At 40.5% G+C, this 12,795-nt stretch overlaps 1 protein-coding gene across 5 annotated transcripts; it reads left to right on the top strand.

Annotated features, from left to right (window-relative positions):
• The first annotated feature begins 9,024 nt into the window (after window positions 1-9,024).
• LOC148014657 (homeobox-leucine zipper protein HAT7-like) lies at window positions 9,025-12,052 on the top strand. 5 transcript variants are annotated; one of them, XM_087667250.1, is made up of 3 exons: window positions 9,025-9,151; window positions 9,611-10,059; window positions 11,486-12,052. In XM_087667250.1, exons 1-3 carry the CDS (start codon window positions 9,082-9,084, stop codon window positions 11,897-11,899), a joined length of 933 nt encoding a protein of 310 aa, XP_087523376.1. In that variant the 5' UTR covers window positions 9,025-9,081; the 3' UTR covers window positions 11,900-12,052. The 5 variants fall into 5 exon arrangements, with proteins under 5 accessions (XP_087523376.1, XP_087523379.1, XP_087523380.1 ...); XM_087667253.1 differs by lacking the exon at window positions 11,486-12,052 and adding an exon at window positions 10,238-11,479; XM_087667254.1 differs by lacking the exon at window positions 11,486-12,052 and adding an exon at window positions 10,194-11,479.
• Window positions 12,053-12,795: the final 743 nt, after the last annotated feature.

The raw sequence follows: 12,795 nt of genomic DNA, 5'->3' as shown, positions 1-12,795 counted from the left end.
AATATCCTTTAATTCATATATCTCTCCTCTCAAATGTATTTGAGACTCATCAAAAGTGGATATTGATATACCTATGTGAGAAATGTAGACTATGCTTAATCTAATCCAAGCATGTTAATCCAAACCTAAGCTCTTATGAATTTATAAATGTGGAAGAGAGAAGTGAAAAGTTATTTTATCTACATATGTACCCATGTGCAAGGATAGAGGCCTGCATTTCCTTCAAGTTTGTGTGAAGGAGAGGACTTTTGTATGTGTATGTGTATCCTAGACTAGTCTTTGGATCTATGTATCCTTTTTCTATCTAAAACTAAGTGTAAATTTGAATTGAACCTATCATAATCCTATCCTATACTTAGTTTTACATTATTCTAGCCCAAGCCAAAGCTCTAACTTATATGCTAATCTAGCCATAGCTTAATCTAACCTAGTATGTCTAGCTTTTACCTACTCAACGTACAAACCTAGCCTAGCCTATCCTAAGCCAATGTCTAAGGTGGTGTCTACTCTATGCATAAGTGTAGCTTTACATACACCTATCATATGCCTAGCTTACACTTAGTTTCACTTGGTACTAGCCTAGGATAAAGCTCCACCTTATGTGTTTATAGGCTCAATCGAACCTAGCACTACTTGCCTATGTATAAATGTATCCTAGCCTAGTCTAGCCATATCCTATGTCTAGTGTATGTCTAATCTAGGCATAGGTGTAGCTTTTGTTTTAACCTATCATAAGCCTAGCATACACTTGTTGGGGGTAAAGGCACTTGTGCCTAGTCACCCATGTATTAATTACACTGACAACACCCGCGTACCTACACACTTGTACACTGCAGGTAGCAAGTGCCCATCACTATCACTTCATTCTTTATTCTTTCAATGACATTTGAATAAAGGGAAGGCCAATCACACATTGTGACTATTGAAGTTCCCACATCTTGTGCTCTCTCTTTCTTACTATTGCTCCTTCCACCATAGCTCTTGCTTCTGTTCCGTGCTTCCACTTCAAGGCTCACTACCTTCAACTGGTTTTAGAGCCATCTTCCTCGAAGATCTCAAGCCCTAATGACCTAGCATTGCTTCAACTTGTGGAGAAAAGCTTTAACTCATAGTTTCAATAAGAACCATGGATTCTTCACCCCAATGTATGCATTGAACTCCATCCTTTTCTTGGCTTCTTTTCCCCTCTTGAGGCCTGATCTAGGGCCTTGCTAGAGGCCATTGAGCATTGCCCTATATCCACTAAGGCTAGCACTTGGCCCGTGTGATTACACCTATTTGGGCTGCCTAGTCCTGTTCCCGGCACTTGGCAACCTTTGGAATCTTCCATGACATTGGTCTTGTCATCTTACACATCATTTGAAGCTCCCAAGATTAGCCATTGATTCACAATTTGTGACAATTTGCTATCATACAGTTCAGGACAACACTTCACTCATTGTTTGGAGGTCATTTATGCTTCTTGGGATCTCTATTTTGATGTCAGGTCATTTGGGGATGTTATGCCAATGTACTGGAATGCTATGGGAGTGATTTGAGCACTCTTTTTCTAAACTTTATAGAGTTTTTCATTGCTATAATCAGCAAGCATGAAGTCCATTTAGTCAGTGGAATACATGCCTATTGCTTCTTCTCAGGTGCTTACCAACTACTTGGGTTGATATAACGATGCTTATGGTTCATGTTGCATGCCTTGTCATGCTTCCGGCTTGCTTTTGAGCTGAGATTGGAGCTTTGAATCTTGACACTGACTTTCATTCACTATTATGTATGGCTACTTTATGCTCTTAGAAATAAGAACTTTACAAGCTACTTGGACCGGATGCTCTCGGATATATGCTACTTGGATCTTGGATGTATGGCCACCTTCCATATGATGTTTTGAGCTTTGTTTGCACATCTCACATTTGAATTTTGTTCTAGTGGGAGCTAGTACTTGATAGTTGGATATTACATTGAGCATTTGGTTACATAGTTGAGCTTGAGGGTCTTCCACTAAGACCGTGGGACTTGCTGACATATACATGCTCTTGGCATGCTTTATGTACATAGTTGATGCTTAGTGGGTTGATCTAATATTCCTCTTGGGCTGGCACCTATCTATGTCACAATGTTGACAATGATGTATGAATCTTGGTTGGTTATGTATTGAGCTTATGTTACATTGCTCAATCTGTTGTGCCTTTAGTTGGTCCCTTCTATTACCCATGAGACCCACTCTATGCATGATGGTTATGCCTATGGGATGTATCTCAGTCTAACACACTAATTCTTTGGTAGTTCTTTGTGCCTATTACATATTCACTCATTACTACTTGGAGCTATTCCTTGGCAGTCATAGTTTGTCTTATATCAGTGATTGCCCATCTTTGGCATTGATTTCTTACTAGTATACTTCATGTTCAACATACTGTAATTACAGTTTATTGAAGGTTCTTTGCATTGAGTTTGTGGAGAGTTCATTACTTGGTTAGTACCCCTTGTTTTTAACTTGATTTACCAATGGTTTTAGGGTTGTTTACAATCATTACAACAGTCTGCGTTGACAGTTTGTGCACTTGTTTGCCTTCATTATGGCTATAATGTCTTGAGTGATAGTACTATCTTTAATATTAAAAAGATGTATGACACCAACAACTACTAGAAGGCCCAAATATAGCGAAGTTTGGTGCAAAAATTATAGGTTAGGCCTTTGAAACATAAGGGTGTCAAGCACAAACCTATTGATGCAAAGGGTTGGGCTACATTAGATTAGCTATGTAAGTCCACTATCATATCGTCCCTCTCGAAGGAGGTGTTCTATAATGTTTTCTCTAATGAGCACTTTGCATGGGACTTATGGGAAAAGATTTGCAATGTCTATGCCTAGTAGAGTCCTGCTTTTCTCAGATGTATTAGCTGAAGAAACTCATGAACCTTCGCATGAAGGAGGGCACTTCTATGTCAACTCACTTAAATGAGTTCCATTCCATAATCAATCATTTATTTTCACAGGGTATTGAATTCAAGGGTACTCTTCTTCCCTTATTTCTCTTAGTTGCATTACCTGAATCATGGGATTCATTTCATACTACTATGTGTGTTAACATGCTTACTGATGGGGTACAGTTGTAGGATGTAGAGAGTGTACTCTTGACTGAAGAGGTTAACAAAAAGAATTTCAATGCTTCCCACACCCCTCATGCTTTGAAATTTAGAGGCAATAGTGGTAGGAGCAGTAATACTCGCTATGGAAGAGACTCTCAACAGTCTCGCTCTCAGTCATCTCGACAGTCTCTTAGTAAGTTCCATGGCCATCACTCCTCATTGACTTGTCATTACTATGGAAAAGTAGGACATATTTGGCCGTAGTGCCATAGAATGTATGAAGACAAGCACAAGAAAAGGGGCAAGGGTAAAGTACAGGACAAAAATAATAATCACAGCATTGTCCCTAGCAAGTTAGGCATTAAGATTGAGGAGATTAATATTGTGCAAACTGATTCTGATGATGATTTCATACTTGTATCTTCTTCTCTTAATCCTTCACAACTGACTAATACTTTGTCAAGGTATACTCAGTGTTGGTTGTTGATAGATTAAGGGACTTCCTTCCGTGTGACCTCTCAAAGAGAGTGGTTTCACTCCTATTGCAGTATGATCAGATATGCCCATTTGGGTAATGACCTGCCATTGGAGATAATTGGTATTGGTGATGTCTAGCTATGCAATTTGATTCAGGTTTCATGTATACTCTTCATAATGTACATCATGTGCCAACTCTCACGAAGAGCCTTATCTTTATTAGCACTTTGGATGATGTAGCTTATATAGTTTCTTTTGGTGATTCCTCATGGAAGATTGGCCATGGGAATCTTGTCATTGTACGTGGTGCTAAGTCCAATACTCTCTACTCCTTGCTTATATCTAGGTCAGTTGACCATATTTTGGTAGTGGATGTAGTTCCACGTGTATCTTTGTGGCATTGACACCTTAGCCACATATCCTTGAAAGAAATAAAAACGCTTACATGTTTGTGGTATCTTTTGTCCCTTGACTATAAATATTTTGAGTCTTGTGATCACTGCTTATATAGCAAGCAGATACACAATACGCATAAAAATTTTGGTATGACACACATGGGTGAGCCTTTGACTCTTGTTCATTCGGATGTATGTAGTCTCATGCCCTGCAAGTCATTTAGGTGGTGCAAAGTATTTTGTTACTTTCATTGATGACTATACACATAATTTTGGGTATATCCTATCAAGCAAAAATCGGAAGTCTTGGCTACTTTTCAACGTCGGCTTGCTTTGATTGAGAACCGGTCTGGCTATAGGCTAAAATGCTTAAGGTCAAATAATAGGGTGGGTTGAGTATGTCTCTAAAGCCTTTGAGCAGTTTTGTGATGAGAGGGGTATTAAGCATCAGTTGACCACCCCATACACCACACCAAAGAATGGTATGGTTGAGCATATGAATAGGACAATTCAGGAGCAAGTTCATGGTATACTTAGCTAGATAGGCTTACCACAGTATTTTTGGGCTGATGTAGTTACTACTACCATGCACTTAATAAATTGGTCCCCATGTACCGCTCTTGACTATCAAGTTGTAGAGGAGGTACAATCTAGAAAACCTCCCTCATATGCTCATTTGTGTGTCTTTGGTTATGAGTCATGTATCGAAGGACAAGTGTAATAAGCTAGATCCTAAATGCATCTTTCTTGGTTATGGGGATGCAAGTGAGATGGGCCATCACCTATGGGATCCATAGGCTCAGAAGGTTATTCGCAGCCATGATGTTGTTTTCCATGAGGAGGAAATGAATAAGTAGCTTGAGCCTGTTGTTGAGGTATTCAAGGTGATATTTCAATAGGAGTCTCTTGCTACTATACAACTAGCAAGACAACAGCCTGCAATGCCACTGATGCTCTAGGGGCCCAAGTCCCTGATGCCCCATAAGATATACAGGCCGCATAGCCCACTGGTCTACCAGATATAGACGACATCCTGTATGGTTTGGGCCCTCTATAGATTATGTTATGGTGACAGATGCTAGTGATCATCTTACTTATGATGTGGCCATGTTGTGCAGAGGTGATAGTCACTCTTGGGAGAGGGCCATGCAATCAGAGTATGACTCACTACAGAAAAATCATACGTGAAATTTGGTTCCTTTGCCTAGTGGCAAGCATGATTTGCCACGCAAGTGAGTCTAAAAGTTGAAAAGTATCATTGGAGGACGCCCCAAGCCAGGATACAAGGCTAAATTGATTGCTAAGGGCTTCAAGCAAAAACATGGTGTGGAGTTTGATGAATTTTTTTCTCTTGTTGTGAAAATGACTAACCTACGCTTTGTACTAGCTTTGGTTGCTCAGCTTGACTCGGATCTTTATCAGATGGATGGGCTTTTCTTCATGGGGATTCACACGATGAGATTTATATGGAGCAACCTAATTTTTGTAGACCCTATCAAGGAACACCTAGTGTGCATATTAAGGAAGAGCCTTTCTGGCCTTAAGTAGGCACCTAGGGAATGGTATCACAAGTTTGATGTCTTTATGCATTCACAAGGATATTTCCACAATGATATAGATCCATGTTTATACATGAAGAAGGCTCATGATGGTAGCCTTATGATTTTGATCCTCTACGTGGATGATTTGTTGATTGCTAGGAGTCCTCATGATGAGTTGCTTTGAAAGGTTAGCTCAAGAAGAGCTTTGAGATGAAGAACATGGGACATGCCTCACTTATTCTTGGGATGCGCATTACATGTGGTCGCTCTAAGGGACTCCTCTACTTTCACAGAAGGAGTACATCTAGAAGGTCCTTAAGCACTTTCATATGTAGGATGTTAAGCTTATTGGCTATCCTTTACCTTCTCACATGAAGGTTAGTCATGTTGATTATCCATAGTCTGATGAGTAGAAGTTCGAGATGGCCAAGATACCTTATACATCCACAATGGGTAGTTTGATGCATGCCATGATAGCCACTCGTCCTAACATAGCATTTGCAGTGGCAGTTGTGGCATGCTATATGGCTACATGTGGTAGACGACATTGGAATACCATCAAGGGTATCATGCAGTACCTGAAGTGCACATCAGCTATGTGTATCTATTATGGTTGCCAAGATACAAGAGTCATAGGATACAATGATTCTGATTATGCAGGACATGCAGATAGTAGGAAGTCCATCTTTGGCTACGTTTTTACCTTTGCTGGAGGTGTTGTTTCTTGGATATCCATGCGATAGAAATACACGATCCTATCTACTACAAAGGCATAGTATGTTGCAACCATTGAGGCTTGCAAGAAGGCTCTTTGGTTATGCCATTTGGTGGCAGCCTTGGCATTACTGATATGGTCCCTACATTGTATTCAGGTTCTATGAGTGCTACTTAATTGGCCAAGAATCTAGTTTTTCATGCAAAGACGAAGCACATTGAGGTGTGTTACCACTTTATTCGAGATGTCATTGAGGACAACTCCATTGAGCTTGTCAAGATCTCAATAGACCAAAATCCAGCGTATCTGCTTACTAAAAGTTTCTTAGTAGAGCATTTTTCCTTCCTTAGAAAATTGAATAGCGTTGGATGAGATGATGCCTTTCCTCATCCTTGTACTTATGTACATTTATACTTTGTCACTTTTTTCTTGCTCTCTCTCACTAGGGACACGTTCGCCTTTAAGTGAGAGGTTGTTGGGGATAAAGGCACCTATTCCTAGCCACCCATATATTAGTTACACTGATAATAGTGGCATACCCATACACTTGTATACTGTAGGTGGCAAGTGCCCATCACTGTCACTTCATTCTTTATTCTTTCAGTGACATTTGAATAAAGGGAAGGCTGGTCACACATTGTGACTATTGGAGTTCCCACATCTTGTGTGTGTCTCTCTCTCTTGCTCTTGCTCCTTCCACCATACCTCTTACTTCTTCTTTCATACTTCCACTTCAGGGCTCACTCCTTTCAACACTTGGTATCAATTGATCCTAGCCTAAGCCAAAGCTTTGGCTTGTTGTGCTAGTCTAAGTCATTGATTTAAATGATTTGATTGTTGCTAAATGCTTGATGGTTGGTACAAATTACTGCAGCCTCACCTTGTCATACATTTGAATTTTTCCTTATAGTCTCAGGCTTATGAATATCATAGAGATTGTCTAATTAATATGATCACTAATCTATGTCACATAAGCGTCTACATATGAATATATACATATAGATTAGTGGCATAGAATCATCTATTAATCTTGAAGACCTACTTATTTATCTATACTCATGTATATATTGAATACAAAGACCAATACTATTTGGCCTTTCAGCATTTTGTTGTCTCAACTATGTTATTGTGTGTAATCTTTCAAAATTTGTGGAATTGATTCCTAAAAATAATATCCATCAAGCATGCAAGGGCCAAACTAATTTACCAGAATTGGTATATTCATTGATATGTTCATCATAGACTTTTTAAAGTTGTGTCAATACTAACATTGCTATAATCATTAATATATATATGTGAAAATATCGGCACTCATCCTAATGCTTTTTTCAAAGCTCATATCCTTACTTATATTGACATCTCAAAAAATTTTCAAAAGGCATATAAAATCGACATTGAAATTCTTTTCAACTCTTGCAATGACATTTGATTAAATGTTAAAGGTCAAGTTCACGAACTCTACACAGTTAAATTGTCATGCCATGTGGTAGTTGAGGGGTGCACAACCCATTCTTTCTGGTTTACATTCCACTCTATGAATGGAAATAGAGTCTACACTTGGACAATTGAAGTGTGGAATAAAGTTGGTGATTCTAGTCATCACTATTCTACTCAATTCCGCAATTGTGAATTGAGTCACTAGGTGAGGTGTAGTTGTATACTCAGAAGGTTGTGTTCCACATATGTAATACAATGAGACTGGGTGAAGGGCCTAGTCAGAAAACATTCACTAGCTTGATAGTGAGTTGTGTTAAGACCCTTGAATTTTTGTTCTATGAGTTTAAAGTCAAATTTTGCATGGTGAGATTTTGTGTTTCCTGCTCGTTGAGGACATCAAGATTTTTTCAAGGGGAGGTGTGCATGAGGAACAATAGCACATGGATAGCTAGTCGTGCACATAGCAAACCAAGATTTACATCACCCATGCCCCTACTCGTCTTGTAGATAATAATGGATTATGAATAGAATCCTTAGCCTTCAAGATGGGCCATGCATGGCAAGTTCGATTGTGATCTCCCGTGCTCTTGTGCTCTCATGTGATCTCGAATGCTCTCCTACGTATGATGTGCATGGTGACTTGCGATGTGGCCGTATGTTGAGGAGTTCCATTGTTGTGACTCTTGAAGCCCCTAATGCCCCATGGATTATGTCAAGAGGACATGCAAGGGCGACTTACCAAGGGATTTGAGGGCTATTGGATTACACAGTTGGGAGGTGAAGTTGAACTTGGCAGAATGATGTGCATGAAACGGGGCTACCCACGTCTTGTGTGCCTTTTCAAACTCAGTGTGGGAAAGTCCTCTTGAATGAGCTCTTGAGGAAAGATTTTCTGGATCCCTTTTGAAACTCTGAGTGGGAAAGTGTCCTTGCATTGGGCCTTGGAAAAAGCTTGTGCTGATCATGCGGATGCGAGATGGTCATTGGTTGCTGCTACGTGTAAGAGCCTGGAGTGCCCATGGACGTAAGGAAAGAAAGCCGAGGCAAAAGAAAAAGAACGCGAATGAGGATGGAATAGAGAATGTGTGTGTGTGTGTGTTGTGTATGGGGGGAGGAATATTGTTTGTTCGAAGCAGATGCCAGGTGTCAGCAGCTCCTGGCTCTACCATGTGACCTGAGTGCATGTGCACTGCCTTTTGACCGGGACCACGTCCACCTGTCGTTGGGTGACTCCTTGTCTCTTCTTTGTTTGTGCTCGATTCTCTCTTTCTGGAGAGTTGTTTTTCCACTGAAAGGGATAGATTGATCAGCCATTGACAGAGAGACACAGAGACACAGAGAGAGAGAGAGACAGCGACACAGAGAGAGAGAGAGAGAGAGAGAGAGAGAGAGAGAGAGAGAGAGAGATCTTTACCTGCCATCCATCCCCATGGCATTTTGCTTTGTCGGTACATCGCATACTGCAGCCATCGATACAGTCCTCTCAAAGGTTTCATCAGGTCGGCCCATTCCTCCCTCCAATTCTCATTAGCCATTGGACCATTTGCTTAGGATGAGATTACCCAGGTTTATAAAGCTCCCTTCTTGTCATACGATATGATCAGTAATGCTGAATCGGTCCCATTGCATCAGCTCCATTGGTTGGTTTGTTTTTTCTCCTTCTTTGTTTTTGTATCGGTGCTTTCCTTATCATCTGCTGGCAACAGTCAAAGACTGCAATTACATCGCTTGCCATCGACAGCAGACATAGCTCAGCTTGTCGATGAATACATCCCATTAGGAATATATCCTCAAGTTAGGAAATAGAATAGAAATCAGAATTGTTCAATTTCACAAGGAATTCATCCCGTTAGCCGTTAGCAACTGCATCCCTGGTAACGAGTAATCACATAGACACAGACAATAATGCAGCACTGAATGAGATCACTGCAAAGGGGAATTTGATGTGGTGACTGCAGGTATGGAAGATCAGGGGCAAGAATGCAAGAAGCCATTAGCAAGTGCGGGGATGGCGCAGCGGGATCAAGCGGGATTCATGGAAGACGAGGATGATCCGATGGACGCACTGATGAAGCAAAACGTGCTGTGGCCACCGGAGCTGACCATGCCACTGATGGGGGGAAGCTGCGGGGCTGATCAAGGGGGGGAGCTGGTGATGATGAAGAAGAAGAGGCTGAGCATGGAGCAGGTGGCGTATTTGGAGAGGAGCTTCGACATGGACAACAGGCTGGAGCCGGAGAGGAAGGTGCAGATAGCGGCGGAGCTAGGGCTGCAGCCCCGCCAGGTCTCCATCTGGTTCCAGAACAGAAGAGCGCGCTCCAAAAACAAGCAGCTCGAGAGGGACTACCTCTTCCTCAAGTCCCAATACCAGGAGATTGTCAAGCAGAACGAAAAACTCCAAGCTCAGGTAACCAACGCGTGTGCGTGTGTGCGCCTGTTTGATATTCCCTTCACAGCTGCGATTTGGTGGGTTCTACCTCTCTTGATTCATGTTATAAGTCTGTATTACACATTCCTGATCAATCGCCCACATCCTCCCAGTGCTGATATTTAGCTTATTTGCTCGGTTTGGACTCTGGAGCCAGCTGCACGCACTCGGTGCACATCATGCGTACATCGCCATCGGCTCGATATTTTTCTTTTGTCGCTCCCTGTAAAACTCATACTTCTCAACCAGGTGACACAGACGAGTCCACTGTAATTGCGTTTAATTTACCACTGCTCTTTAAGACGCTCCAAAGGTCTGGCATGACAGAGTGAGACGCACATCCAGATTCCAGTTATAATGCACTTCGAGGTATCACTGCCGAGAGAGAGTGCGTGAGTGCGCGCACGCACGTGCGTGTGCATACATGCCTGTGAATGAGTGGCTGTGTGTGTGTGATTTTGGTAGTCTTCAACATCAAGGGAAGTTTCTCCAAGGGAGCTTCCCCATACGCAGCTTGTTACAACTTACAATGGGGTGATACTAGAAAGAAGCCTCCAACGTGTATTGGGACAAAGAGACACATATAAATATTTTAGCAATAATCCACCTCAATGTGTTATTTTGTGTGTGTGTGTGTGTTTGTGTGTGTGTGTGTGTGTGTGTGTGTGTGTGTGAGAGGTTCTAGTAGCCTTCAACATCAAGTGAAGTTTGTACAAGGGAGCATCCACATGCGTAACTTGTTACAATGGGGGACCAGGATAACATACACTTGGCTAAGTATGTTGAAGTTCATGTGGAATTCATATGTTGGATCATACCTAAGGCTATCTATGATTTCCATTGTGAGACTCCATGCTATTCCCATTTCATAGTCTTTAACAAGAATATCTAAGAGAAGCTTCTCCATGGAGCTACGCTATACTTAGCATGTTGTAGTGCTAGAAAGGAATCAGATGTGTCTAAGAGAATGTGTATGCCTACAAATTCTATTCCCCATTGCGAAATAGTAGCTATGTGGTAGCTCCCTTGTGCAGAGTTTAAGAAATGGAAATTCATATGTGGAAATATGTCTAAAATTGTATACATGGACTAGCAATTTAAACTCTCAATGATCATATTCATTAAAGAGAGAGAACACACTTGCAATTCCAACAAAACACGTGTATGTGTGTGTACATGAACACGTGTATGTGTGTGTGCATGTGTATGTGTGTGCACACTCACTACAACGCCCATTTACTTTCTTTGAAATCACTTTTGAGTTATAATTATGAGTAAAATGCCTTTATTCATCTACCTCAATGAACTTCAAAATTTATATGTTTCGATAAATGTTCTTCTTTAAATAGACATTGGTACTCATTCAAAATGTTGATCATGGTCCCTTTTTCATATGAATGGCTAGGTTCTTCTTTTGACATCACAACTAGAAGGAATGGATTGCAAGGTGATAGATGGAGACAAAGATAAAGGGCGAGGGAGCAAACATAAAGAAGATAGAAAAGATATCCCTGGCAAACATAATGAGGATCATTTTGAAGAAGTGGGCTCACCGGCAAGCTCCTCATCGATAACATTTTCCTCAAGTACAAGCATTAGAAGTTTTTCTCCCAAACCTTCTGCAAGCCTCACAACCACCAAGACTATAGAAGGCATAACCTCTACCATTACTACTAGCACTTGTAGCCCTCCTCTCTTTGCAAGCACACTAGAAAGTTTGAATGATCTAACTGAAGACTATAGCTTCCTTTTTGACAATAATGTCTTCATCACTCAATGGGAGGATCCAACAGATACTACCACAAACACTAAATTATAGTAATGATAGTCAAAAAAGCTTATTGTAAGGACCTGAGATGATACAAAAGTATGTTGTTTTGCTTTTTCTAGAGAATATTCATTTGCTAATAAGGGAATTGAATTTCCTAAAACCCTAAGCTCATAATATAGCTCTCTTATTTGTCAAGGTTGATTTGCAATCTACTTTTTGTTTTTGATGTGCAATAACTTGCATGTAGGACCAAAATGCAAGGATGCTTTAAATAGCAAATCAACTGTAATCTAGCAAGCTTTTTGAAATTTTATATAGATAACTATCAAGAAAATTGCTTATCAAAACATAATCTAGCAATATTATCAAAGTTAAATGGTTGACTAGCATGTGATAAGCTCAACAAAATAGCAAGCATTGTTTAAGGACCTTCAAAAGATATGCATTTAATATAGGATGTTGCATGCATACATATATGTGCAATGTATTACAGGGCATGTGTTTGATAAAAAAGTATGATACATACATATACTATACATGGTTTTGGTTGAGAGGGCCTCCCAAGGTTAGAGCATCCTCCAAACCTACCAATTTTGAAATTTGAAATCTCTCTCTCTCTCTCTCTCTCTCTCTCTCTCTCTCTCTCTCTCTCTCTCTCTCTCTCTCTCTCTCTCTCTCTCTCTCTCTCTCTCTCTCTCTCTCTCTCTCTCTCTCTCTCTCTCTCTCTCTCAAAAGACTAGTGGATGAGAGTCAATAATAGGGTGGGTAGCAAGAGTGGGGTGGTAGCAATAAGTAGGCAACAATTTGTACAACTAAGCAATTGGAGTTAACATGTGTGAAACTTAAATGGAACATCAAACAAAACCTGAGCAAAGAATTTGAGAGTACACAACAAATTAGATAAGAATTGAGATTTGTTTGATTCCACTATTGATGGTTCTATC

This window comes from Lygodium microphyllum, chromosome 25, assembly GCF_053477565.2.
Source record: "Lygodium microphyllum isolate KBCC chromosome 25, Lygodium_microphyllum_v1.1.10, whole genome shotgun sequence".
NCBI classification, from domain to species: domain Eukaryota; kingdom Viridiplantae; phylum Streptophyta; class Polypodiopsida; order Schizaeales; family Lygodiaceae; genus Lygodium; species Lygodium microphyllum.
This window is presented reverse-complemented; position numbering and strand designations above follow the sequence as displayed.